Source organism: Salvelinus fontinalis, chromosome 11 (assembly GCF_029448725.1).
Source record: "Salvelinus fontinalis isolate EN_2023a chromosome 11, ASM2944872v1, whole genome shotgun sequence".
Lineage (NCBI taxonomy): Eukaryota > Metazoa > Chordata > Actinopteri > Salmoniformes > Salmonidae > Salvelinus > Salvelinus fontinalis.
This window is the reverse complement of record NC_074675.1, coordinates 12779567-12806072: the sequence shown is the minus strand read 5'-3', so window position 1 is coordinate 12806072 and position 26506 is coordinate 12779567. Positions and strand designations below refer to the sequence as shown.

The 26506-nt window shown below is 47.0% G+C and overlaps 1 protein-coding gene and 1 long non-coding RNA gene across 2 annotated transcripts; one reads left to right on the top strand and one right to left on the bottom strand.

Annotated features, from left to right (window-relative positions):
- Positions 1-228: 228 nt before the first annotated feature.
- Positions 229-4328, bottom strand: LOC129865061 (uncharacterized). The gene is made up of 2 exons (XR_008761311.1): positions 3990-4328; positions 229-3881 (listed from the first exon to the last, which is right to left on the bottom strand). It is a non-coding gene; the product is annotated as an uncharacterized LOC129865061 (long non-coding RNA).
- Positions 3866-26468, top strand: LOC129865057 (golgin subfamily B member 1-like). The gene is made up of 20 exons (XM_055937503.1): positions 3866-3956; positions 6127-6217; positions 6674-6853; positions 7924-8037; positions 8212-8379; positions 8487-8618; positions 8722-8835; positions 9331-10021; positions 10139-10215; positions 14493-14562; positions 15084-20292; positions 20407-20830; positions 21075-21308; positions 21568-22395; positions 22553-22725; positions 22810-22969; positions 23649-23749; positions 24108-24179; positions 24489-24585; positions 24872-26468. Exons 2-20 carry the CDS (start codon positions 6137-6139, stop codon positions 25010-25012), a joined length of 9066 nt encoding a protein of 3021 aa, XP_055793478.1. The 5' UTR covers positions 3866-3956; positions 6127-6136; the 3' UTR covers positions 25013-26468.
- Positions 26469-26506: the final 38 nt, after the last annotated feature.

Genomic DNA, 26506 nt, shown 5'->3' with positions numbered 1-26506 from the left:
TCAGCAATTGTAAAGTAAATGCTACTGTTTCTGGAAACTGTTTTCATTGAAGACTGAGCTCTTTAAAATGGCAACAACAGACTGTAACTCTTAGGGTGACAAAAAGTTCTCTAACAATCTGGAATCATTTCATGTTCTCACCTATTTGCAAGCCTACGTCAATCATGACCATGTGTCTGTGTGGCATTTGACTGGAAAGGGAAGAAAATAGTAAAGAATGTCACACAGTTTTGTGTTTAGTTTTGTTTATTGAGATTCCTTCACATTCATAGACCAAGTAGGCCCAGGTCATTACTCATTAATAACTTCATCATGACCACAAGACAATGCTTTCTGTATTACAGTGCCAGACTTTGATTCTTCATGCAGCCCAACAGCAACATTGATGCCAGACAAGCAGTGTATTTAGCATAATGCACAATAAAGTACTTCAACTGTGGTGCTTAGGCCCAGATAGAACATTCTAGATTCGGTTAGAAGTTTCTTACTTGGACTACAGTACATGCTGTAGCTTTCACAGAAATCCCATCCTGAAGCAGTTTGCTTTACTGGTTCTTAAAGCTGGAATCCTTAATGGTGAAACTTTCATATCCGTTTGGGATATTACTATACTGAACAAAAAATATAAACGCAATATGTAAAGTGTTGATCCCATGTTTCATGAGCTGAAATAAAAGATCCCAGAATTTTCCATACGCACAAAAAGCTTATTTCTCTCAAATGATATGCACAAATTTGCTTGCATTCCTGTTAGTGAACATTTCTCCCTTGCCAAGATAACCCATCCACCTGACAAGTGTGGCATATCAAGAAGCGGAGGACACGTACTGTGCTGGGGTCACGTACTGCCAAATTTGAGAGACAGTGGTGCCGTTTCCCCTAATGTGTATTCCATCTTTAAAGGCTTTATCTAGACCATGGGTGTCAAACTCATTCCATGGGGGGCTGAGTGTTTGCAGGTTTTTATTTTTTCCTTTCAATAGAACCCTAAACAACCAGGTAAGGGGAGTTCCTTACTAGTTGGTGACCTTAGTGGAGCAAGTTGAGAGCTTCAAGTTCCTTGATGTCCACATCACCAACAAACAAACATGGTCTAAGCACACCAAGATAGTCGTGAAGAGGCCACGACAAAACCTATTTTTGCATGGGTTTTGCATCCTCAAAAGGTTCTACAGCTGCACCATTGAGAGCATCCTGACTGGTTGCATCACTGTCTGTTATGGCAACTGCTCGGCCTCCGACCGCAAAGCTCTACAGAGGGTAGTGCATACGGCCCAGTACATCACTGGGGCCAAGCTTCCTGCCATCCAGGACCTCTATACCAGGCAGTGTCAGAGGAAGGCCCTAAAAAAATTCAAAGACTCCAGCCACCCAAGTCATAGAATGTTCTCTCTGCTACCGCACGGCTAGCGGTACCGGTGCACCAAGTCTAGGTACAAGAGGCTTCTAAACAGCTTCTACCCCCAAGCCATAAGACTACTGAACCTCTAATCAAATGGCTACCCAGACTACTTGCATTGCCCCCCCCCCCTATTTTACACTGCTGCTACTCTCTTATTATGTATGCATGAGTGACTTTAATAACTCTACCCACATGTATATTACCTCAATTACCTCGACTAACCGGTGCCCCCAGTATATAGCCTCGTTATTGTTATTTTACTGCTGCTCTTTAATTATTTGTTACTTTATTAATTTAAATGTTTTCTTAAAACTGCATTGTTGGTTAAGAGCTTGTAAGTAAGCATTTCACTGTAAGATCTACACCCGTTGTATTCGGCGCATGTGACACATTTTTTGATTTGATTTAATTCCTCTATCGAGTACAAGGGAGGAGCAAACACCTGCAGCCACTCAGCCCTCTGTGGAATGAGTTTGACACCTGTGATACACACTGAGGATACAAAACATTAAGGACACCTCTTTCCATGACATAGCTTTCACCTGGTCAGTTTAGGAAACCCAATTGATGTCACTTGTTAAATCCCCTTCAATCAGTGTAGTTGAAGGGGAGGAGACCGGTTATAGAAGGATTTTTAAGCCTTGAGACATGGAGTGTGTGTGTGCCATTCAGAGGGTGAATGGGGACGACAAAAGATTTAAGTGCCTTTGAATGGGGTATGGTAGTAGGTGCCAGGCACACCGGTTTGTGTCAAGAACTGCAATGCTGCTGGGTTTTTCACACTAACAGTTTCCTGTGTGTAACAAAAATGGTCCACCCAAAGGACATCCAGCTAACTTGACAACTGTGGGAAGCACTGGCGTCAACTTGGGCCAGCATCCCTGTGGAAAGCTTTCGACACCTTGTAGAGTCAGTCCATGCCGTGACGAATTGAGGCTGTTCTGAGGGCAAAGGGGGGTGGTGCAACTCAATATTAGGAAGGAGTTCCTAATGTTTGGTATACTCAGTGTACATGAGTGGTTGAAGTAGTGATTTAAGAACAGAAAACAGTCAACACATTTGCAACTGTAGGGATTATTGTTGGCATGATTTTGAACACAATGGTGCCATTCATATAGTACTTTCACAGTTTGTACAAATAAAATAAGTAAAAAAGAATACAATAATAAAAGGATACACATTATAAGCATAGAGAAAGACAATTCTGTATTCGTTCAACTCAATAGTGGTTTGAATTACTGATCGACACAGTATAATATAGGAATAGTCTTGACTTGGTTCTGGGTAACGAGATTAGAATGTGAAAGACCCATTCCTTGTCTGGTGGCCCAGGAAACATACTTCTTAGTTATTTACAGTCACATGAATAGCTGGCTATGGGACGAAATAGCTGCTTAGAGTTAGACCCCTATACTGTACATCCTATACATGTTACAAATGACAGTTTATAGGTGGGTAGTGTAGTTGAATTGACGTTATACCCTTTAGAAAAGTGTTACAATAATGTGTTTAATGCCCGATTCTTCCTCTCCTGTTAGTGGTTTTGGAGAAGCTTTCCTTGAACATTATTATAGCAGTTTATGATATGAAGATTCAAACATGTAACTTTCATATTGGCATTACAGTACAAGGAATACACATGCAACCAATACATGCATATACTGTAAAACACTAGACTGTTAGTAAGTGTAAGGAATTAAACAATGAAATACTCAAACTGAATGACTTCAGTAAGTTGCTCTTTCCATTCTACTTCAACTCTCTCCCAACTTTCTCACCACTGTTGCACTTAATTTCCCCAAAAGATCAGTGAGATCTTCTGATTTGATGTCTTGAGCAGGATGTCCGGTTAGTGATAGGGTTTAAGGTTAAAACTCTCAATCATTCTAAGACTTCATCAGGTTTAAAGGGACTTGACATGTTTACTCTGGTCACCCTGATTTTGTGTCAGGGCTGGGGCAGATCTGCTTGGCAACCCCTCCACCGTCCCTTCTACGCCACCAATGCAGGTGTCTGTAGACGGAGTCAAAGACGGACGCGGTGTACCTTGCAAACAGTGTGGTCCACTTTAGCATCTGCACGAACCAGTTCACAGAGCGACTCACAAAGGTCACAAACACTGTGGTGTAGTGTGCAAGTAGGAGAAGGCTTCGTCCAAGTTGTCTTCCATTGTTGATGATCAGATTGACCCGTGGGTCATGACCCGGCCCCATCCTAATATTTCAGCAGTGTGGTTCCAAACGAAAATGGATAAGAAGGTTAATCGTGGTATAAAAAGACAAAAACATTATCTTGTAAAAAAAAAAGTGTTTTGGCGCATGTTGCACATTTTTCGTTTTTTTAAATGTCCATGTCCCTAAAACGGTCTCTACAAAAATGGTAAATGGTCGGAATTTACAGACTCCCCCTTACTGTTGCGCAATCCTCCTGGCCAATCGATGTTCTGCAAGTTTTGTTTCCGGGATGTTTGGTGATGTGGCTATGCACAGAAATACAGCAGAGGAGATTTATCAAATACAAAGCATAAACAGAATTCTGAGAAACTCTCATACAGGTTAGTCGCTCATTCTTTCAAATATCAACACACCATTCCCAGAGTTGCAATTTAGAACAGCTGCCACACGCTCCAAAAAAACAAGGCACGGCGATATCTTTAGACAATATTGTTATCGTTGTTAGCCAGCTAGCTAGCTGTTTGTCTACGTGCACTGAAAAGCTAACTCGTTCGCTTTCTCTCTGAGATTGTCTACTGTGCTGTTTTTAATACAAGCGCAACCAATACATCATAATTCCGATGTATGTATATACATCAAATACTCTTACTATGGTTGGAGACAGCACTGTCAAAATGTTCTGAAAGTAAGCCATCCATTTCTCCCCATAATCTGCTGTTCGGGAGTAGTGGGCAAAACGAAGTGACGCAGCCGCAGTCGAATGGCCCTATTGTTCGGCAGTCTTCGGCTCTTCGGGTGACATTCGAACCTCGAGGCCCTCTGCACGAACTATCTGGGTCGCAATAACAATAATGCCCGTAAATGTATGTTGCCACAGGTATATTATTGGCACAAAGGATGATTGACTGCAGTGGCGGTCGGTGCCATTTAAGATGGAGGATGATACATTTTTATGAGTATGGCCTTATTTCTATTACAGCATATCGGATGACACATTCACCCAGCTCAATGTAACATTAATTTCCCCTGTACCCATCGTGAGGTTATTACAACCTAGCCTATGAATGAGGTGGAGAATCAAGGTGACAGACTGACACAGTCAATACAGCCTTCCACACTCTTGCCTGCATCTAGCTGACAGTTGCAAATGTGAATTTCTATTGGACAAATTCAGGTCTTTTTTCACCAGTTTCTTTCCATAAATGAACTGGTGGGCCCGGTGGCAATAAGTTAAAAAAAAATTAAAAGAAGCTTACCTTGACTTGAAAGAAATCCAGTGTTGTTTAGCCATAGCCAGCTAGCTAACATAGAATCCCTCTCTGTTTGAGTACACTTAACTAGCTAGCTGCATTCGCTAGCCAATTAAGTGAAAGTAACACAAATAAAATACAACACTCTTACTTTTTCTTAATTTTTTGAATACATTATTTTGTTAACCGTTCAACTACTGTCTTTCTCTCTCTTTGAGTCAACTAATGTTACTCACCACATTTTATGCACTGCAGTGCTAGCTAGCTGTAGCTTATGCTTTCAGTACTAGATTCATTCTCTGATCCTTTGATTGCACGGACAACCTGTCAGTTCATGCTGTGATAGGTTTCTAGGACGTCCTCCGGAAGTTGTCATAAATACTGTGTAAGTCTATGGAAGGGGGTGAGAACCATGAGCCTCTTAGGATTTGTATTGAAGTCAATGTACCCAGAGAAGGACAGAAGCTAGCTGTCCTCCAGCTACACTATGGTGCTAATATGCTGAGGGCTGCTGACGCTACTGTAGACCTTCATTACAAAACAGTGTGTTTTCATCAATTATTTGGTGACGTGAATATATTTAGTATAGTTTGATCTAAAAAGGTTAACTAATAATTTTTATGAAATTCACTGAGGGGGATGGTCCTCCGAGGGGCCTCCAGTGATTGACTGTCCAGGAACCCTCATTCTATGATTTCACAGGTCTCAATTGTTATCATCCACTGCACTTATTTCCATTGATTATTTTAGTCAACCTATGTTTTTGTCTTAAATCATTTCTATACACAGGAATGAGAATCATAACATAACAGGGGCGCTAACATTGTAAATGCATCATTATGCAAACTCCATGGAGATTTTTTGATCCGGTTTCTGTATAATCACTTTGTGACAATTGCTGATGTAAAAAGGGCTTTATAAGTACTGATTGATTGAGACAGAACCCTCAATGTCCAAACTCTAGAATCTTGGGCATCTCTCAGAAATCTCATATCTAACATGTCAAATCAAGGTGAAAGTATCATGTTAGGACATGGGTTTACTTTGATCAGGGATCTTGCATGGTAAGAAACACTGCATGGAATATTCACCATTTAAAAAAAAAAAAAAAACTTTGATAAGCTTATCATTTATTTTGTTGTGGCATCTATGGACTCAGAAAGCCACAAAATATATTTGGAAAGTTTAGGTAGGAAATCTTGAAGGACTTTTTTGGGTAGGATATTATGAAACCTGCTGACCATGACCCAGGTCCCACCTGTCCAGATAAAGGCCTAATGTCTCTGTCTTGTACCACCAGTTTCGGCTACATGTTCAGCCGGCTGTCCCAGGGCTTTACCAACGTCCTGCAGGAGCTGTCTGGGGACGAGCCCCCCGATGGAGCCCCTCAGGTAAGAGAGACTCCCTCAACCCCTCACAAGCTTACGTAACACGGCACATGTTTTCTGTCCTGGGCCCATATTTATCAACTGTCTCAGAGTAGTAGTGTTTAACTAGGATCAGCTCCTCTCTGTCCATAATAATAAATCCATTGTGATCTAAAAGGCAAAACTGATCAGCACTCTAACACATGGTTCCCCAAACTCGGTTCTGGGGCCCCCTGGGTGCACATTTTGGTTCTTGCTCTAGCACTACACAGCTGATTCAAATAACCAACTCATCATCAAGCTCTGATGATTTGAATCAGCTGTGTAGTGCTAGAGCAGAAACCAAAACGTGCACCCAGGGGGAGGGGGCCCCAGGACCCAGTTTGGGAAACCCTGCTCTAACGAATCACCGTTGGAGGCCTTAATGTTCTTAATGTTCCATATTCGTATCCACTCTTCTTCTCTGTGGCTCTGTTGCAGGATATGTTGGTCCCCCAGCTTCCCCCTGGAGATGCCCCCGGGGCCCCTGAGGAGTCCGGGCCTGGGGTGGAGGAGGAGCCCCTGGAGAGGCTGGCCCATCTGGAGCAGCTGACAGTGCATCTCAAGGAGGTGGTCAGAGATAAGGACAGCCAGCTGGCCACCTTCGAAACGCAGCTCAAGGTGAGACCTGGGTACAGGTGGGAGTGTTTTCCTTTGGTTTTATGGGCCTGCATGTATTGTTTTGACTTTGTGTGTGTCAAATCAAATCAAATTGACACATGGTTAGCAGATGTTAATGCGAGTGTAGCGAAATGCTTGTGCTTCTAGTTTCGACCATGCAGTAATATCTAACAAGTAATATAACCTATCAATTTCACAACAACTACATTATACACACAAGTGTAAAGGAATGAATACGAATATGTATATAAAAATATATGAATGAGTGATGCCCGAACGGCATAGGCAAGATGCAGTAGATGGTATAGAGTACAGTATATACATATGAGATGAGTAATGTAGGGTATGAAAACATTATATAAAGTGGCATTGTTTAAAGTGGCTAGTGATACATTACATCAAGATGGCAAGATGCAGTAGATGGTATAGAGTACAGTATATACATATGAGATGAGTAATGTAGGGTATGAAAACATTATATAAAGTGGCATTGTTTAAAGTGGCTAGTGATAAATTGATTACATCAATTTTTCCATTATTAAAGTGGCTGGAGTTGAGTCAGTATGTTGGCATACTGCTGCGCCTTCTTCACCACGCTGTCTGTGTGGGTGGACCATTTCAGTTTGTCCGTGATGTGTACGCCGAGGAACTTAACTTTCCACCCTCTCCACTACTGTCCCGTCAATGTAGATAGGGGGCTGCTCCCTCTGGTGTGTGTGTGTGTGTGTGTGTGTGTGTGTGTGTGTGTGTGTGTGTGTGTGTGTGTGTGTGTGTGTGTGTGTGTGTGTGTGTGTGTGTGTGTGTGTGTGTGTGTGTGTGCGGGGCGCGTGCCTGTGTGTATTGATTTGACTTTGTGTGCGTGTGTGAGACATGAATGCAGTGGTTTTATATGGATGTGCCCTCAATGCATAGCTTCGATTTCTTTTGTCTCCTGTGTGGGTTGGGTTCATGAAATATTCATATTTGATGCACTTCTTGTCAAATAATGATTGTGGTCAGAAGTATACTGAGAGGATGCTGTTGCTGCTGGAACACAAGTTTCAATGCTGTGTTTGTTGGTGTGTTTACAGAGCGAAAGGGAGACAGCGGAGGCACGCTTCACTAAACTGAAGCTGCAGGCCAAAGCCAAGATGGCTACTCTGAACAAACAAATTGCTGACCTCAAGGGGCAGGAGGGAGCAGCGGTAAGTCCTTTAGCTGAGTTCAAATAACTCCACGTTCAATAAGCATGGTTCTGATGTGCATTTTAGCTGTTATGTATTCAGTTACAATGATGTAGATTCTTTACAGCCAGTTTGGTCTACACTAGACTATTTTGTCATCAATAACATTTTGAAATCCTTGTCTATTTCCTGAAGAGCTCTGCAGACAGCTCCTTCACCGGCTCAGCTCCTGCTGTGGAGGAGGAACTCCAGGAGCTGAGGAAGCAGCTCAGTGAGGTCTCGACCTCGATGAAGAACCTCGAGGAGCGTCTCCAGATGTCCGAACAGGCCCTGTGTGAAAAGGAAGCCGTACACACGGAGCAGGTGCCAGTTTCCCTGTCACTCTAACCATTTTAAATGAAAATGTTCCGGATTGCATTGTATTATAAAAAAGGGCCCTTCCTGACTGCAGAGATGTGTCATTCTTTTAGGTTCGTGTGCTTCAGGCAGTTGTCTGTGAAAAGGACGTGCGTTTCCAGGAGCAGATCCAGAAGCATGAGGACGAGCTGCTGAGGGTCACAGTGCAGAGGCAGAACGACCCCGAGCTGCAGCAAGTACAGCAGGTACAAAATTAATTCTCTGACTCACTCTACACTCCCCCATACAGGCCAGGTCCTATACACTGTTTTTAGCCTGTACCCAAGCCCTTAGTGTGTGTGTTGCTAGGCTCTACGTGCAGCCCAGCGGCGTTGTGAGGAGCATGAGGAAGCCATGCGGTCACGCTGCCAGGTGCTGGAGATGCTGCAGGGGGAGCTGGACAATGCCGACCAGCAGAAACAGGTACAGACACGCTCTACTGTGCTGGTCAGTGTAGAGCCATAGTGGGAATGGTGTTTTCTCAATGAAGGCCCCACAATAGAATAACAATGCAACCTGACTGACCCTTGGGCAAAATGAGCCCATCTGAAGAGACTGACACAGAGTACTGTATTACATTATTCACCAAGTTACTAGTGTGACAGCGGAGTGACACTGATTGAGTAAGTACATTTGGTGATTGACAAGTTGCATGTTACATAAGGGCTGAGGGGCAGACTAATTTCTCATCTAAATGCAAAATCACTGCTTTGCTGGCACAGCAGAGCATTTCTCGTTGTAGACCCTACCGTCCCCGTCCTTCATCTGTCTTCATTCTCTCTCTCTCTGCCTCTCTTTCCCTCTCTCTCTCTCTGCCTCTCTTGCCCTCTCTGCCCCTCTCTGCCTCTCTGTCTCTCTCTCTCTGCCTCTCTCTCTACCTCTACTTCTACCTCTAACTCTCCCTCCTTCTCTCTGCAGATCCTCACGGCTCAGTTCCGCCAGATGGAGGACGAGCTGGCTGAGGCTGGCAGGCAGAGGGAGCAGGAGCTGGCTGAGGCTGGCAGGCAGAGGGAGCAGGAGCTGGCTGAGGCTAGCAGGCAGAGGGAGGAGGAGAGGCAGCAGTGGGCTGGGTGGTCTAGCCAGGCCGAGGCAGAGCTGGTGGCCCTCCGAGCCAACCTGGAGGCCTCCGAGCAGGACAGAGCAGCCCAGCTAGCCAACCTGGAGGCCTTAGAGCATGACAGAGCAGCCCAGCTAGCCAACCTGGAGGCCTCAGAGCACGACAGAGCTGCTCAGCTAGCCAGTTTGGAGGCTTCAGAGAGAGACAGAGCAGCCCAGATGGAGGAGCTGACAGTGAAACTGGAGTGGGCCACTAGAGAGCGGGAGGAAGTGACCAACAGAGAAGTAGTCAAGTTGGAGAAGGAGCTTGCTGCCTTAAGAGAGGAGCATGGAGAGGGGCAAAGGGCAGGAGAGGCCCTGGCTGAGTTGTTGACAGGCCTGCGCTCTCTGGCTGGAGAGGGGGCCGAGGAGGACAGCCCTGTTTCCACCGACCCGGCCCTGTGCCTGGGTACACTGCAGGCCCTGGAGGCCCGGCTGGAGAGGCTGAGGGTGGAGCAGAGGGAGAGCGAGGAACGCTGCGCCCAGGTCACCCACACTATGGAGACATTGCAAGGTAAGGGAACCAAATACACTAACCTTCTGCAGGTTCCGTTTATAAGTGTAAAGCATTCATGATACCCTAACAAGTGGCTTGGTTGCGGTGTATTTAATAATTGTGTTTTTCTTTCAGAACAACTGGATAAGCGCACTGCAGAAGGCAAAGAAGCTGTTGCTAGGATACAACAGCTGGAGCAGCAAATTGGAATGGTGAGCAGTCAGACGCACTAAATTAATTTAGGGTATTGTTATGACTACTAAATTAATTAAGGTAGCACATGTTGTAAGCTTGTTTTGAATCCTGTAATAACCTGAAAATAAACATCAAAATGTACTTTGGGAGAAATAGATAATATGGTTTATTATCTGTGAGCCCCAAATGACCAGACTCTTCAGTCTGTTTTACCCATTGCTAGATTCTCTAATGTTCTTCTTCTGTTTCAGTAATTTGACCAAATGGTGGGCTCATTTTCATCTGTGTAAAAGACAAGCTATTGATGTCTTACAAGGCTCGTTATTTGAGAAGTTATGCAATGCCAAAAAAACTATGACCAATGAACAAAGACCTAGGTTAATATATGGCATCTATTTATGTCAGACAGGGAAATTACAGTGCCTTCAGAAAGTATTCATAACCCTTGACCCATAACCAAATTTTGTTGTATTAGAGCCTGAATTCGAAATGGATTAAATATATTTTTTGCTCTCACCCATTTACACCAAATACTCCACAATGAGAAAGTGAAAACATGTTTTTAGAAGTGTTACTACATTTATTGAAAATGAGATACAGAAATATCTCATTTACATAAGTATTCACACCACTGAGTCAATACAGCTAGAATCACCTTCGGCACCGATTACAGCTGTGAGGCTTTGTGGGTAAGTCTCTAAGAGATTTGCACATCTGGATTGTACAATATTTGCATTTTTATTTTTATTCTTCAAGCACTGTCAAGTTGGTTGTTGATTAATCCTAGACAGCCATTTTCAAGTGTGGCCATAGATTTTCAAGACGATTTAAGTCAACTGTAACTAGGCCACAAAACATTAAGAACACCTTCCTAAGGCCTCCCGGGTGGCGCAGTGGTCTAGGGCACTGCATCGCAGTGCTAACTGCGCCACCAGAGTCTCTGGGTTCGCGCCCAGGCTCTGTCGCAGCCGGCCGCGACCGGGAGGTCCGTGGGGCGACGCACAATTGGCATAGCGTCGTCCGGGGTAGGGAGGGTTTGGCCGGTAGGGATATCCTTGTCTCATCGCGCTCCAGCGACTCCTGTGGCGGGCCGGGCGCAGTGCGCGCCAACCAAGGGGGCCAGGTACACGGTGTTTCCTCCGACACATTGGTGCGGCTGGCTTCCGGGTTGAAGGCGCGCTGTGTTAAGAAGCAGTACGGCTGGTTGGGTTGTGCTTCGGAGGACGCATGGCTTTCGACCTTCGTCTCTCCCGAGCACGTACGGGAGTTGTAGCGATGAGACAAGGTAGTAATTACTAGCGATTGGATACCACGAAAATTGGGGAGAAAATGGGATAAAAATAATAAAATTAAAAATTAAAAAAAAGAACACCTTCCTAATATTGAGTTGCACCGCCCTTTTTGCGCTCAGAACAGACTCAATTCGTCGGGGCATGGACTCTACAAGGTGTCGAAAGCGTTCCACACGGGATGATGGCCCATGTTGACTCCAATGCTTCCCACAGTTGTGTCAAGTTGGCTGGATGTCCTTTGGGTGGTGGACCATTCTTAGTGCACATGGTAAAATGTTGAGCGTGAAAAACCCAGCAGCGTTGCAGTTCTTTGCGCAAACTGGTGCACCTGGCACCTACTACCATACCCCATTCAAAGGCACTTAAATCTTTTGTCTTACCCATTCACCCTCTGAATGGCACAAATACACAATCCATGTCTCACTTGTCTCAAGGCTTAAAATTCTTCTTGAACCTGTCTCCTCCCCTTCATCTACACTGATTAAAGTGGATTTAACAAGGGACATTAATAAAGGATCATAGCTTCCGCCTGGATTCACCTGTTCAGTCTATGTCATGGAAAGAGCAGGTGTTCTTAATATTTTGTACACTCAGTGTATATTTAAGCAATAAGGCCAGAGGTGTGGTATTTGACCAATATACCACAGCTAAGGGCTGTTAGGCACGACGCAACGCTGTATATCACAAACCCCCGAGGTGCCGTATTGCTATCATAAACTGGTTACCAATGTAATTAGAGCAGTAAAAATAAATGTTTTGTCATACCCATGTTATTTTTTACATTTATTTATTTAACCAGGTAAGTTGACTGAGAACACATTCTCATTTACAGCAACGACCTGGGGAATAGTTACAGGGGAGAGGAGGGGGATGAATGAGCCCATTGTAAACTGGGGATTAATTAGGTGACCGTGAATGGTTTGAGGGCCAGATTGGGAATTTAGCCAGGACACCGGGGTTAACACCCCTACTCTTACAATAAGTGCCATGGGATCTTTAATGACCTCAGAGAGTCAGGACACCCGTTTAACGTCCCATCCGAAAGAAGGCACCCTACACAGGGCAGAGTCCCCAATCACTGCCCTGGGGCATTGGGATATTTTTTAGATCAGAGGAAAGAGTGCCTCCTACTGGCCCTCCAACGCCACTTCCAGCAGCATCTGGTCTCCCATCCAGGGACTGACCAGGACCAACCCTGCTTAGATTCAGAAGCAAGCCAGCAGTGGTATGCTGCTGATGTTATACGGTCTGATATACCACGGCTGTCAGCCAATCAGCATTCAGGGCTCGACCCACCCTGTTTATAATTGGCATTGTGTTTTAGGTTATTGTCCTGCTGAAAGGGGAATCTGTCTCTTTTGGAAAGCAGATTGAACCAGGTTTTCCTCAAGGTTTTTGCCTGTGCTTAGCTCTATTCCGTTTCTTTTTATCCTGAAAAACTCTCCAGTCCTTACTGATGACAAGCAAACCCATAAGATGATGCAGCCACCACCATGTTTGAAAATACGAAGAGTGGTACTTTGTGATGTGTTGTGTTCGATTTGCCCCAAACATAACGATTTGTATTCAGGACAAAAAGTTAATTTCTTTGTCACATTTTTTGCAGTTTTACTTTAGTGCCTTATTGCAAACAGACATGTTTTGGAATATTTTTATTCTGTACAGGCTTCCTTCTTTTCACTCTGTTAATTAGGTTATTATTGTGGAGTAACTACAATGTTGTTATCCATCCTCAGTTTTCTCCTATCACAGCCATTAAACTCTGTAACTCTTTTAAAGTCATCATTGGCCTCATGGTGAAATCCCTGAGTGGTTTCCTTCCTCTGCGGAAACTAAGTTAGGAAGAATGCCTGTATCTTTGTAGTGACTGGGTGTATTGATACACCATCCAAAGTGTAATTAATAACTTCAACATGCTCAAAGGCATATTCAATGTCTGCTTTTAAAATGTTTACCCATCTACCAATAGGTTCCCATCTTTGCAAGGCAATGGAAAGCTCCCTGGTCTTTGTAATTGAATCTGTGTTTGAAATTCAATGCTTGACTGAGGGCTAATTGTATGTGTGGGATACAGCGATGAGGTAATCATTCTAAGATCATGTTAACCACTATTATTGCACACAGAGTGAGTCCCTGCAACTTATTATGTGACTTGTTAAGCACATTTTTACTCCTGAACTTATTATTTAGGCTTGCCATAACAAAGGGGTTGAATACTTATTGACTCAAGACATTTCAACTCTTCATTTTTAAATAATTTGAGAAATGTCTAAAAACATAATTCCAATTTCACATTATGGGGTATTGTGTTCAGGCCAGTGACACAACATTTCAATTTAATACATTTTAAATTCAGGCTGTAACACAACAAAATGTGGAAAAAGTCAAGGGTGTGAATACTTTCTGAAGGCACTGTATGTTCAATCTAATTGTTAGACAATTCCCTTCCCAAATAGAATTTGTTGACTGTGCGGAGTCACAATAGAAAGCAACAAACCCTAATTTGTGCTGTATGTGTGTACAGTCCAATACAATATGATCTATTGGTGTGCTGTTATTTCATTGTGCTGTGAGGACTGCCCAGTCAGCACATTGAGTGTCACACATGCTTATTCATGTGGGGAAGTCTCTCTGGTCTCTGCCCTGACTACTGGGGCAGGTCAGTCGGCCACGATTTATCTCAGTGGGGACAGCCTGAGAGACAGAGACAGTGGTTGGGTTTAATAATGCTGAGGCAGAATGTCCTCCTGTCGTTTGGGTCAAGGCAAGGCTAATCGCCTCTCCACTGATCCTCTGTTATGACTGCAGCCCTGGGCTGACCTTCAGACCCATCATAACTACAGTGTAACTATTGTGTAACTACATTACAGCTGTGTGAAACTGTTAACTCACTTCATTTTGAACGTAGTCCCACTTCAATGGGATTGATGTATTATTAAGTCATACAGTTTACACCCTCTGTGTGTTCAGAAATAACTCAGGCCTTTGTCTTTCTCTCCTAGGCTGCTAGGGAGTCATTGGTCCAGTGTGTGACTGACCCGTCTGTGGAAGAAGTGACTGATGCTGAAAAAGGTAAGGAGACCTATTTTAAAATGTGTGTTTTTATTCTCTGAATCTAAAAGCCAACCACCAGGACCAGTCATACGTCCTTCCAGCAGCACACACACCCTCTATTGATGTGTTTGCATAGGATTGGACAGAGTTCGGCATAGTGATGCAGATACGGTTACAGGCCTTACCCGTTTCACACAGTCTGTAACTAAACCTGAAAGACTGGTGCTTTAGTAGACATGTCAACAGTATTGACAGTATTTTAACAGTATTGACAGTATGTTGACAGTATGTCAATAATCATTTCAATTGTTGAATTGTTAACAGTTAGAAGCACAATTCTGGAAGGAAATCTATAATATATAGGTCTAGTCATGAACTACTGGGAGGTGCCAGTGGTAGGATCGAATTTTAGGAAGCTTTAAATTCCTGCATGGGGTACATGAAAATATCTGTTTTGGCATTTCAGGTATGATCAATTAATTGTGTATTGTGAAATAATTAGGCTGGCTATTAATTTTCATCTTTATTGATTTCCCCAGCCCAAATATTGGCTCTGGAGCGGCAGCTATTGGAGAAAGACCATGAGTTGGCTGCCCTGCGAGAGAGTCTTGTGCTGGCTGAAGAGCAGGGCTCAAATGATGCGTTCAAGGTAAGCGCTGATCAGATTCTAGACCAGAGTGAGGACACTGCCATGGCCCCCTGCGACAGTCCTACAGTGCTGCCAGACCTCCTAGAAGACACGCAAGAGGAGGACACCACCCTGGTGGCAGAGGATAGGTCAATCCTGTCAGTCTCCGCTGATAACGAGAGCAGTCCAGAGCTCATTGAACCCCAGTCTGACTCTCCCGGAGGATCTAAGGGGGCCTCCTCTGATGAGATGGTCACTAGCAGTGACTCCGAGGTGGCCCACAGCAGCTGGACCCTCCTAGAGGCTGTGAACCAAGATGAAGGTCAGCAGTCGCCTCCCATACTGCAGGGCTTTGGCCAGCTCCAGGTGCAATCCTGGGAAGAGAACAGCTCTGAGCAGGAAACATCCGCAGTCCAGGTGGAGTCCTCATCAGTCATCATCCGTGAGACTGTGCAGGTGCACCTCAGCCAGCAGGGGGTGACCCTCTTTGACTCTGACTCTGCCCCTGGACAGGTGTTTGCCCAGGCCCTAGCAGATGAGCTGCAGAACAGGTACAGTGAACTCATGGTTGAGCTCCAGAGACTGAGAGAGGCTGCCTCAGAGTCACAGGAGAGAACCCAAGGCCTTGAGGAAGAGATTCGGTCCCTGGCAGCTGCCAAGGATGAGGCAGAGTCCAAGGCCCAGAGATATGAGGAAGAGCTCCAGTCAGCCAGGTCAGAGATGGACACGGTGGCCCAGCACAGTGGCTCTGACTTGGAGAGGCAGAGCATGGAGATGCATCTCCTGGAGGAGCAGCTGGCCAGCCTGCAGACAGAAGGCCGCTCCAAGGAGCAGCAGATCCAGGCCCTGCAGGCAGACCTGGACGAGGCTCAGCGCTCTCTCTCTCAGCAGGAGGGCCAGGCCAGGATGCTGAGTGCCCAGCTGGAAGAAGGGGAGATCACCTCCTCTGAGCTGGAGCAGAAGCTCCAAGACATGGAGGCCAGCCTACTGGACATCTCCCAGGCTAGGGACATGGCCAAAGCTGTACTGTCTGAGAGGGACACGGAGATTAACGAGCTGCAACTGCGCATCACCCAGAAAGAGCAGGAGATGATGGAGCTGAGCAATGGCATGTCTGCCAAACTACTGCAGACCGATGAGGAGAAGTTCCTGATGAGCACTGAAGTCAAGAAACTGAAGGAGCAGATAATTGAGCTTGAGAAAGCTGGAGAAAAGGAGAAAGCGACAGGGGAGAGTCATGTAGAGGATGGTGATGAGCTCACTAGTTTACGAAAGGACAAAGAGGATCTGACAACCCAAGTGGCCACCATTAAAAAGAGGTTGCAGGCAGCCCTGGTGCAGCGCAAAGAGCTGATGAAAAAAGTTACAGAGTTTGAGAAAGAGGCAGATCAAAGGAAAGGACAGGTAGGGAAAGCAACAGAGGAAGCCCCTGCAAGTGTACCAGCTTTAGAAAAAGACAGAAAACAAGAGGTTATGGCAATTGAGACTACTCTCGAAGAGTTGAGGTCCAAAGAAGAGGTCATGGAGGTTTTGGAACAGAAAATCAGCCAGCAGGATCAGGTTCTGGAAGAGACACTTGAAATGAACAGAAGGCTGAGTGAGGGATCTCAGCAGACTACAGAGGCTGAAACCTCAGCTGAAATCCCTGGGTTGCAGTCCCAGGTGGCCTCACTGGAGTCGGATTGCGAAACACTGCAAAAGAAACTCCAGGAGGCCCAGGACTCTCGCAAAGACACCATCCGCAAGGCCAAAGAAAAGGACAGGCACCACCGCGAACAGCTAAAACAGCAAAAGGAAGAGTACAACGGGCTGTTGGAGCGTTTGGAGGAGCAGGTTGGTGAACGTGATGGGCTGTTGACTAGATTGAGAGAGCTTGAGGAACTGCAGGCACAGAAAGAGGTGAGCACAGAGAAGGAAGTACATGCCGAGCTGGAGACCAACGCTGCAGCGGAGAAGATTGAGAAGCCAGCTGCAGGAGATTGGGTCCAGGAAGACTGGGTGGACTTTGCCGCCCCTGAGAATGAAGCACAACAACGAGGTGATAAACCCATTCCCAGTGCTGAGGAACCCTCTCAGGTACTTTCAGCTGACATTGAGGCCTCATTACAAGCTCTGAAAGAAGAGGTCCAGGCTGAGAAGGCATCTTGTACAGAGTTGGAGGGCCAACTGCAGGAGAGCCGGGCTAGCCTGGCACTCAGGGAAAGTGAGCTTCTAGAGCTGGGCAAAGAGCTGCAGGCCCTGAGAGAGAAGGAGAGCCAGATTGAACATGTCTATGAGGAGTTGGAGGCTCTGAGGGAGAAGTGTCTCCAGGCTCAGACCTATGCAGAAGCTGTGAAAGCAGAGTTGGAGGCTGCGGCCAAAGGAGCCGCCTCAGACTCCGCTGAGTCCACCATTGCCATCCTGCAGACAGAGGTGGAGGAATTCAAGCAGTTCCTGAGCAACAAGAACGATGAGATCATGGAGCTTAGCCAGCAGCTGGGTGAGCAAAGCTCTCTCCTCCAGTCCATGCAAGAGACAGTGTATGAGAAGGACCAGTCGATCGCCTCCCTGCATGAAGGCCTGAGAGCAGAGAAGGAAAAGAGCCAGAGACTGGAGGCCGAGGTCCCCCAGAGGCAGGAGGAAGAGAAGCGCAGCGAGGCCAAGATCCTGCAGCTTCAGCAGAAGCTCAAGGCCGCCCTTATCTCCCGCAAAGATGCCCTCAAAGAGAACAAAAGCCAGAAAGAGGAGTTGGCCTCCACTGAGAAAGTCATCACTGAACTGCAGCAGAAGATGGAGGCTAGAGAAGTTGAGCTGGAGAAGCTGAGAGCAGAAAGAGAAAGGCTGATAGAGGAGGTCGATCGGACCTTGGTGGAGAACCAGAGCCTTGGGGGATCCTGCGAGAGCCTCAAGCTGGCCATGGAGGGTATGCTGACAGAGAAAGACTTCTGTAAAAGAGAGGCCGAGTCTGCCAAAGAGGAGGCTGCCCGGGCATGCAGAGAATGTGAGGAGAAGGTGCATGGGATGAAGGATGAGTATGAGACTCTGCTAAAGTCCTATGAGAACGTGAGTGATGAGGCAGAGCGTGTGAGACGTGTGCTGGAAGCTGCTAGGCAGGAGAGGAAGGAGCTTGTTGCTAGAGCCAGGACCCACGAGGCAGCCAGGCAGGAGGCTGAACGGCAGAAAGAAGAGGCCCAGAAAGAGGTGGACACTGTCAAAGACAAGATGAGGAAGTTTGCCAAGACCAAGCAGCAGAAAATCATGGATTTAGAGGAGGAGAATGAGAGACTCCGAGAGATGGATGAAAAGAAAGGAATAAGAAGGGAGGACAAGGCACTCAAAGGAGAACTTGAAAGACTCAAAGAAGAGTTTGAGGCTCAGAAAGCTGATTTGAATGCTACTATGGCACAGAGGGACTCCTTAGAACAGCAAGTTGTTAAGGTGAGGGAACAACTAGCCCAAGAGCTAGAGAAAGGGGACAGATTAGCTCCAGATAAAACCCCCAGCTCTGATGATGTAGTGGAGGAAACTATTGTTGCCCAGCAGTCTAGTACAGTCATGACTGAAACTACCCAAGAGCCAGTTAAGAGTCAGCCTCAGGACATAGAGCCACATAGTCAGGCTATAGAGTCTGAGGTAGCTGCACCTGAAATGCACTCTTTTGAGGAGACGGGGAAGACCGAAATAACTGAAAGTACACAGGCCCTAATTGATGAGAAATTGAGCAAAATGGAGACAGCCCTACAGTCAGAGAGGGAACTGAGGCAAGAGCGCGAGGCTGAACTCACTGCTGAGCTGGCCTCTCTGGAGCAGCGCCTTCAGGAGAGTAAAGAGAAGGAACAGACCCAGAGGGAGGAGCCGGTGAAGACAGACGTGTCTGAAAGTGAACTGGCCGTAATTGAGGGAAAGCGGAGGGAAATTGAGGCAGCCCTACATTCAGAGAGGGAACAGTGGCAAGAGAGTGAGGCTGAACTCAAGGCTGGTCTAGCCTCTCTAGAGCAGCTCCTTCAGGAGAGTAAAGATAAGGAACAGAGCCTGATGGAGGAGAGCTCTAAAAGGGAAGCCCAACTCCAGGAGCTCCACAGCAGCCTGGAGGTAGAGAAGGACGACCTAGAGGAGCGTCTGATGAACCAGCTGGCCCAGCTGAATGGCAGCATCGCCGGCTACCAGCAGGACGCGGCAGACAGCCGGGAGCGCCTTGCGGAGCTGCAGCGGGAGGTGGAGAGACTGGAGAGGGAGCGGGCTGAACTGGAAGTCCTGGCCGAGAGCGAGAGGGACCGGGCAGCCAGGCTGGAGGAGGACAAGAGGCAGGCCCAGAGAGAGAGGGCCGAGGCAGAGGCAGAGTCAGGGAAGCAGAGGGAGCTGGAGCAGCAGCTGAAGTCCGCCCAGAGGGTGAAAGAGGGCAGCCAGAGCCGGGCAAAGCAGCTGGAGGAGCTGCTGAGAGAGAAACAGCTGGAGGTACGCCAGATGCAGAAGGACTGCATCCAGTACCAGGAAAGGATCAGCGAGATGGCCAGGGAGGGCAAGGCTTTGCAACTGGGCAGCAACGAGGTCCACAAAGAGCTTGGGCAAGTCTATCTGGAGAGGACCAAAGTCACAGACGCTTTGAAGAAGACTGAGACTGAGCTATCTAGCTGCAAAGTCCAGCTGGTTGAGGCCCAGACAGAGGCCAGCCAGGCCCAAGCTGAGAGGAGAGCCTGTGAGCAGACCGCACTACAGAGAGAGGCTGAGTTGAAAGCAGAGGCAGAGCAGACCCTGGACTCTGTAAGGTTCAGGCTGGGAGCCGAGCTGAAGCAGATTGAGCTGAGGTTGGAGGAGTCTTACCGGGAGAGGGAGAGAGAGGAGAATGCCACCCGGGAGGCAAAAGAGCTGGCTGACACCGCTGAGAGACAGGCCCAGCAGATGCAGGCCCGCCTGGATGAGTCTCTGGCCCGACTGGCTGCCTTCTCGCGCTGTATGTCCTCCCTGCAGGATGACAGGGACCGCGTGCTGGATGAGACCCGGCAGTGGGAGAGTCGCTTCAACAGCACCCTCCAGGGGAAGGAGGCCGAGGTGCGGGAGGGAGAGACCCGGTCCAGAGATCTGGCTGAACAGCTGCAGAAAGAGACCGCACAGAGAGAAGAGCTACAGCTTACAGTGGACAGGTAAAAATGGCTACATTTCCTGAAAAAGTTAATTAAATTGCCCCAATTTCCTGCCAGGTTTGTGATACACTATACTGTGTTATGTAATGTGTTTATTTCTTATTTTTTGTCCAGACTGCAGAAAGCAGACGAGCAGTGGCAGCTGAAATGGGAGCAGGAAGAGAAGAGGCTCCGTGAGAACCAGGCTGCCCTGGAGCAGGAGAGGGGAGAGCTTCAGAAGTCCCTAGCCCAGACCGAGACCTCCCTGGCTGACGCTCGCGCCCAGCTGGCCTCCCTGGAGAGCGAGGCGGAGGGGCTCCGCCACAGAGCCCAGGCCCTGGAAGAGGCAGTTGGGAAGCTGCAGGGAGAGACCAACGAGGCCAGGTCCCAGCTGAAGGAGAGGGAAGCAGAAGGGAGGAGGCTGGGCCTGAGCGTGGAACAACTGGAGACAGACCTGCACTCCTCCAAGACCCTGACAGAGAACCTGCAGACAGAGCTGAGTGAGAAGGAGAGGAGAGAGGTAGAGCTGCTGGGGGAGAAGGAGCAAGCCGTGACACAGGTATGCATCACTTTTATTTAATCTCTGCTTTATGTCATGTTTTGTCATCACAATGAATAGTTGCTCATTTTAATGCATGGGGTGTCAAATTCTACATTTATTCAAAATAGGGTGTCAAAATTCCCTACAAATGTATTGTGATGTTACCGTTTTGATTGAGCTATCAAGTTGTTTTACAAGCTTGAAAATGTTTAAACCCATTCCCCTGCATCTTCTTGACTGCTTACATGCTTGCTCCCCCCAGGCTGCAGAGGAGGCCAGGAGGGAGGCTGACGCCAGGGCCCAGGAGGCTGAGAAGGAGCTGGAGGAGAGGAGAGAGGAGGTGCGGGGTCTGGAGGACCGGCTGCGGAAGGCAGAGGAGGAGAGCAGCCACAGCAAAGCCAGGCTGGACGCCTTCACCAAGGCCATGGGCTCTTTACAGGACGACAGAGACAGAGTACTTGGCATGTACAAACAGCTGGAGGAGAAACATCTGCAGGTTAAAAAACAATGATAACACTCATGTGTACAGAGGCATAAATGGCAGGTCAAGAAGAGATTCTGAATGGATTCTCCTACACTTAATGTAAACCGGTAGTAAATGGTCCATGTTTGTTTATGTACACGCATGTCATTGACATGCTGAAACTGTATGTAGTGATAAGAGTGATGTTATTAGTGTGATAGTATTCTAGAATGTCTTCCTCATGCCCCAGTTGTATAACCCATCCCTCTACGTAATGGGTCTGTTGTCCCAGGTGATGATGGAAAAGGACACTCTGATCCAGGAGGCTGCTGCGGAGAATAACAGTCTGAAGGAGGAGCTACGCTCTCTATTGGTCCAGAGGGATGACCTCCACGCAGAGAAGGCCAAGCTATCTGCCCAGCTTCATGGCTACAGGGACGACCTTACCCAGGTCCTCACCATGAAGGAGTCCCAGCACAAGCAGCTCTTGTCCGGCCAGCTAGAGCGCATCGCTACCCTGGAGAAGGAGAGAGAAGAGCTAGGGACTAAGATCAAGAGCCTGGAGGGAGGGGAGGCGTTCGTTCAGGCCGTGGAGAGGGAGGCCCTCAGCCAGGCTGGTGATAGTGGAAACAGGCAGGGGAGAGACGCTCCCGGGGCGGAGGTAGAGAAGCTGAGGGAGCAGCTGCAGGCTGCCAGGGCCCAGGTGGAGAGCATGGAGGAGAGCCTTGCCAAGGAAGGAGAGGTGCAGGAGGCTCGGCAGAAGGAGCTGAAAGAACTGCGTTGGGAGGGAGGGGTGACGCGCATGGAATCGGAGACAGCGGCCGAGAGGGTGGCCGAGCTGGCCCGAGACCTGCTGACCATGGAGCAGAGGCTGCTGGAGGAGAGGGAGGTGGCCGGCCAGCTCCGGGCCCAGAACCAGGCGTTCGGCCAGGCCATGGCTTCACTGCAGGGCAGCAGGGACCAGGCACTCAGCCAGGCCCAGGAGCTCAGCCTCAGACTGGAGGAGATGAGCAGGGTAGGGGGCCAGCAGACACCCACCACGGGCCATGGAGGATCCACTGCGGAGGTGTGGGGACTGAAGAACGCCCTGTCAGCCCTGCAGAACGACAGGGAGAGACTGGTAATCAACCAGAATTATCTCCATTTTGCACAAAGTGTTCCATAAAAGCACTACTAACGCAACCACAATGGTAGTGATGTCATAACTTACCTGCACATCGTGTTTTCATATACCAGTATCCACAGTAACACAAGCTTTGTTTCTCCCTGTCCTGTAGTTGGAACAGCTGCAGCGGCAGCACTCAGAGCTCACTCGACTGGGAGGAGGAGAGCTGTCTAGACTCAGCCAGGAGCTAGAGGAGGAGAGGAGGAGGGCTGAGGAGATGGTGGACAGGATGAGGGAGCTGGACAACCTGAGGCAGAGGGAGATCCAGGAACTAGAAATTCTCAGGTGAGACATACATACATTCTTACTCATGTTTAGAGGTATATGAGTGTCTATGCCTTGGCTATATAGGTATATATGTCTCTCTAGGCTGGAGCAGGTTGACTGGCAGGCCCAGGCAGAGCTCCTGAAGCAGCAGACCCTGGCCACCCTCTCGGACCGTGACCAGCAGGTGCGCCAGCTCGGTGCCATGTTGGAGGAGGCCCGCGCCACCAGGCCCAAACCACTGGAGGAACAGCACCAGAGACAGGTTAGGAGGAGGACACCTCTAAATCTGCAACTGATAACGACTGTACTTGGACCAGGGATTAGTGAGATGGCAGACGTAATCTACTGCTGTTCATGTCCAAATCAAATTGTATTTGTCACGTACACAGTTTACAGCGGGTATAAAAGGAGCAGTGAAATCACCTTTTTCTGGACCAATCAAAATAACAATTAATTAAAGGAAGGTCGTATGCAGAGTAATAAAACTGATATCTTCACAATTGGATATACAGTATAAATGATGAATGTGCTGTGTCAAGTACGACTGTGGTACAAATATAAAGTGGACAGTGTCTTGGTCGCGCAGTTGGATAAATAGTATGATAGAACAGCAGTGTTGACTGTGGCAGATGCATTCTGCTTGCTGCATACATTTGGCCTGTACTGGACAATGTTATCTACAAATCTAGGTTTCAGTTCTACATTTGTGCAGTTAAGAGACGGTTAAATGGTGTGATTATGGTTCACCTCTGTTGTCTCTTCTCCGTGGCTGTTTATGTATTCTTTGTTGTTTTTTGTGCTCAGGCACCTCTTGAGGCAGACCTGTCATCTAAAGTAGGGGTCCTTCAATCAGAGAGTGGCCCGCTGAATGATCTTCAGGTGCGAGACTATAGTGATTTCTACAATGTTGAGTGATTTTGACTATTTCTTGTGGCCCACAGAGGACAGGGGAAGTGGACAGTGCCCCCGGAGCTCCTCAGCAACACAGTGGCCCTTCAGAGAGCGAGAGCCTCAGGGTGGATTTTAAAGAGCTCCAGCGCAGGTACCAGTTCTCAACCCCACGACACCCCCCTTTAAAAACACATACAGTACACACACACGTTCTCTCTACCAATGACCAGAACACACACACATACAGTACACACACACACGTTCTCTCTACCAATGACCAGAACACACACACATACAGTACACACACACACGTTCTCTCTACCAATGACCAGAACACACACACATACAGTACACACACACGTTCTCTCTACCAATGACCATAACACACACGCAAAAAAATGAACAATAACAAACAGAACAGACATAACAAACCCATTCAACACCACACAGCCCCAGCCCAACGCAAGCATGTCCGACATGCTAATGTGTCCTTTCTTTGTGTCTGTCAGACTGGATGAAGAGCAGCAGTATCGGGTGGTTGTGGAGGAGCAGCTAATGGCCGCCCAGGACCGCCTCAAACTGTAAGAGAGTTATCACAGCTTAGTGTCACCTGTCACATGACAGAGGTCATCCTCTGCCTTCCCCTACAGCTCTACACTCACTGACACAGTGTGATTCTAATGAGGAATGAGCATGTCAGCTCGCTGCTGTGACTGTCAGGCTCTATAGAGATACTCTGCTCTGAGATTTGTAGAGGTACTGTGTTGATAATGGGATTGTTGGCCTCAAGTCATCGTTTGGAATATTGGTGTTGGAACTTGTCTGTGTGCTTTCCTGTGTGTGTCAGACAGTATTTACTCAGTATCTCTCTCTTCGCTCACCTGCCGTAGGATCAACCAGGGTGAATGGCAGTCGGCCCATGAAGGGCAGTTCTCTGCTTCTGAGACAGCTGTCCTCATTGAGCCACCAGGAGGCTCTGCAACCCGAGTAAGTACCAACCAACACCCTGTATTATTTACACAGGATACATTTCTGAAGATGAAATGTAAGAATGGTCTATTCCTACTTCTACTACTACTACTACTGCCTCCTGTAACAGTCTATACTTCTCTCTCTCCCCCTCCCTCTCTCTCCCTCTCTCCCCCTCCCTCTCTCTCCCTCTCTCCCTCCCTCTCTCTCCCTCTCTCCCTCCCTCTCTCTCCCTCTCTCCCCCTCTCTCCCCCTCCCTCTCTCTCTCCCCCTCCCTCTCTCTCCCTCTCTCCCCCTCCATCAGATTCGGAGCAGCAGTGGGCCAGGCCTGATGAGAATGCTGCGCGTGGCCTTCTGCTCTCGCCAGCGCACACCCCTGCTGGTGTCCCTCTACCTGCTCACCGTGCACGTGCTGCTACTGCTCTGCCTGGGGGGTTATGTTTAGGGCCCCCTCCACCCCTTAGAGAGTGAGAGAGGAGAGAGATGGAGAGATAACGGACATGTGACACAGACCCACCGACCCCCTTTCCAAGACAGATTTCATATTACTGTTACATTCAATAGTGTAGAATCGGAGAAGACTCATCACACACACACACACAAACCATGCACTTTTGATACAACAACAAAAATAACGATAATGTGTCTTAGCCTATTAACCAAAGTGAATAGTTTTTTTATATACTGGGAGTCAAAAACACCCTCTGCCATCATTGATTTGATCCAATATTTAATATGTTACCGTTAGCTTACATGATCAGTCAAATGTTATTGTAGAGGAAATGAGAAGCAGTATTGCACTACCTCAGAACTGTTGTTTATTAGACTTCTATAAAGGGACGTGGATATTATGCATCTTTAAATGTACCTGGGGGAACTAACATGAAATGACACTGTACAGTAGATTTACACGGTGTTTCGTTTTTCAGCCAGTTTATGTTAGTGGTGGTTTAGGTGCCTTTAAATGAGGAGAATAAAGGGTCACTTCATGTATGGATGGAGTGAGGGTTAGGATCTGTGGATCTGTTCCTATCTCTCTTACTCTCCTATGTTCTCACGTACAATGGACACCAACTGAAACGTGTACAACCTGCTATGACTACATTCCCACAACCATCTATTTATTTTATTTTTCCTTCTTTTTCCTCTCATTGTTTTCTCTTTAATTAAGAGAGAGCACCATCATTGGCATATTTGACTCCTGTAGTATTTGTATGTCGTATGTACAGTATGTATCTACTGGATGTGGGTTATCCAATCAATTCCCCAATTTCTGCCATTGGTGCACAGATGAGGGTTTTATTCTATTGATTTTATGGCAGATTCATTTGACATTCTGGTGGAATGTTGTCCATTCCAGATGAAATCGTGTTGGTGTTTTTTCTGTGACACTACAAATAATGTCCATCCAATCTAAGATTTCTATAATTTAGCATTATTTATTGCTTACGCATTTAAACCGCATAATCTACTACAATGTATGGTGAACACAATACTGCTGGGAAAAATGGCTACTCAAAAAGTTATTCTTGGTGTCTGTTGTCCCACTACACATCTTGTGACTCACTTGTCCTCTGTTAACTTCTATTGTTAATGACCTTGTACTGTGCTGTATAGATTGAATTGTCATGATGATTGATGATGATGATGATGATACGTGTTTTTCAGCACAGCCTACTGAGGGGTATAGGGCTAGATGTGTACCAGTTATTTTCAAAGGGGACTAGTTAGAACATAACAGGTGAAAAAATAAGACAAATATTGGGAATGACACGTGATTTATGACCTGATGAAAATAATTGGTGCAAAGTAAATCTAGTCCTTTAAGTGTCAAATCTCTGTATGATCAGTGTTGGTTACTCTTGGGCTATTTTTTAACTGAAATATATTGGGAAAACAAATGGATGTTTATTGCGGTTTATTACGGAATGAGAATGTG

What these genes read in the sequence shown, in the direction of transcription:
- LOC129865057 (XM_055937503.1), top strand. Translation starts at nt 6,137, where the DNA reads ATGTTCAGCCGGCTGTCCCAGGGCTTTACCAACGTCCTGCAGGAGCTG. An exon ending in CAGGAACTAGAAATTCTCAG is followed by an intron (nt 22,726 to 22,809) that starts GTGAGACATACA and finishes ATGTCTCTCTAG; the next exon opens with GCTGGAGCAGGTTGACTGGC. An exon ending in CAGGAGGCTCTGCAACCCGA is followed by an intron (nt 24,586 to 24,871) that starts GTAAGTACCAAC and finishes CCCCTCCATCAG; the next exon opens with ATTCGGAGCAGCAGTGGGCC.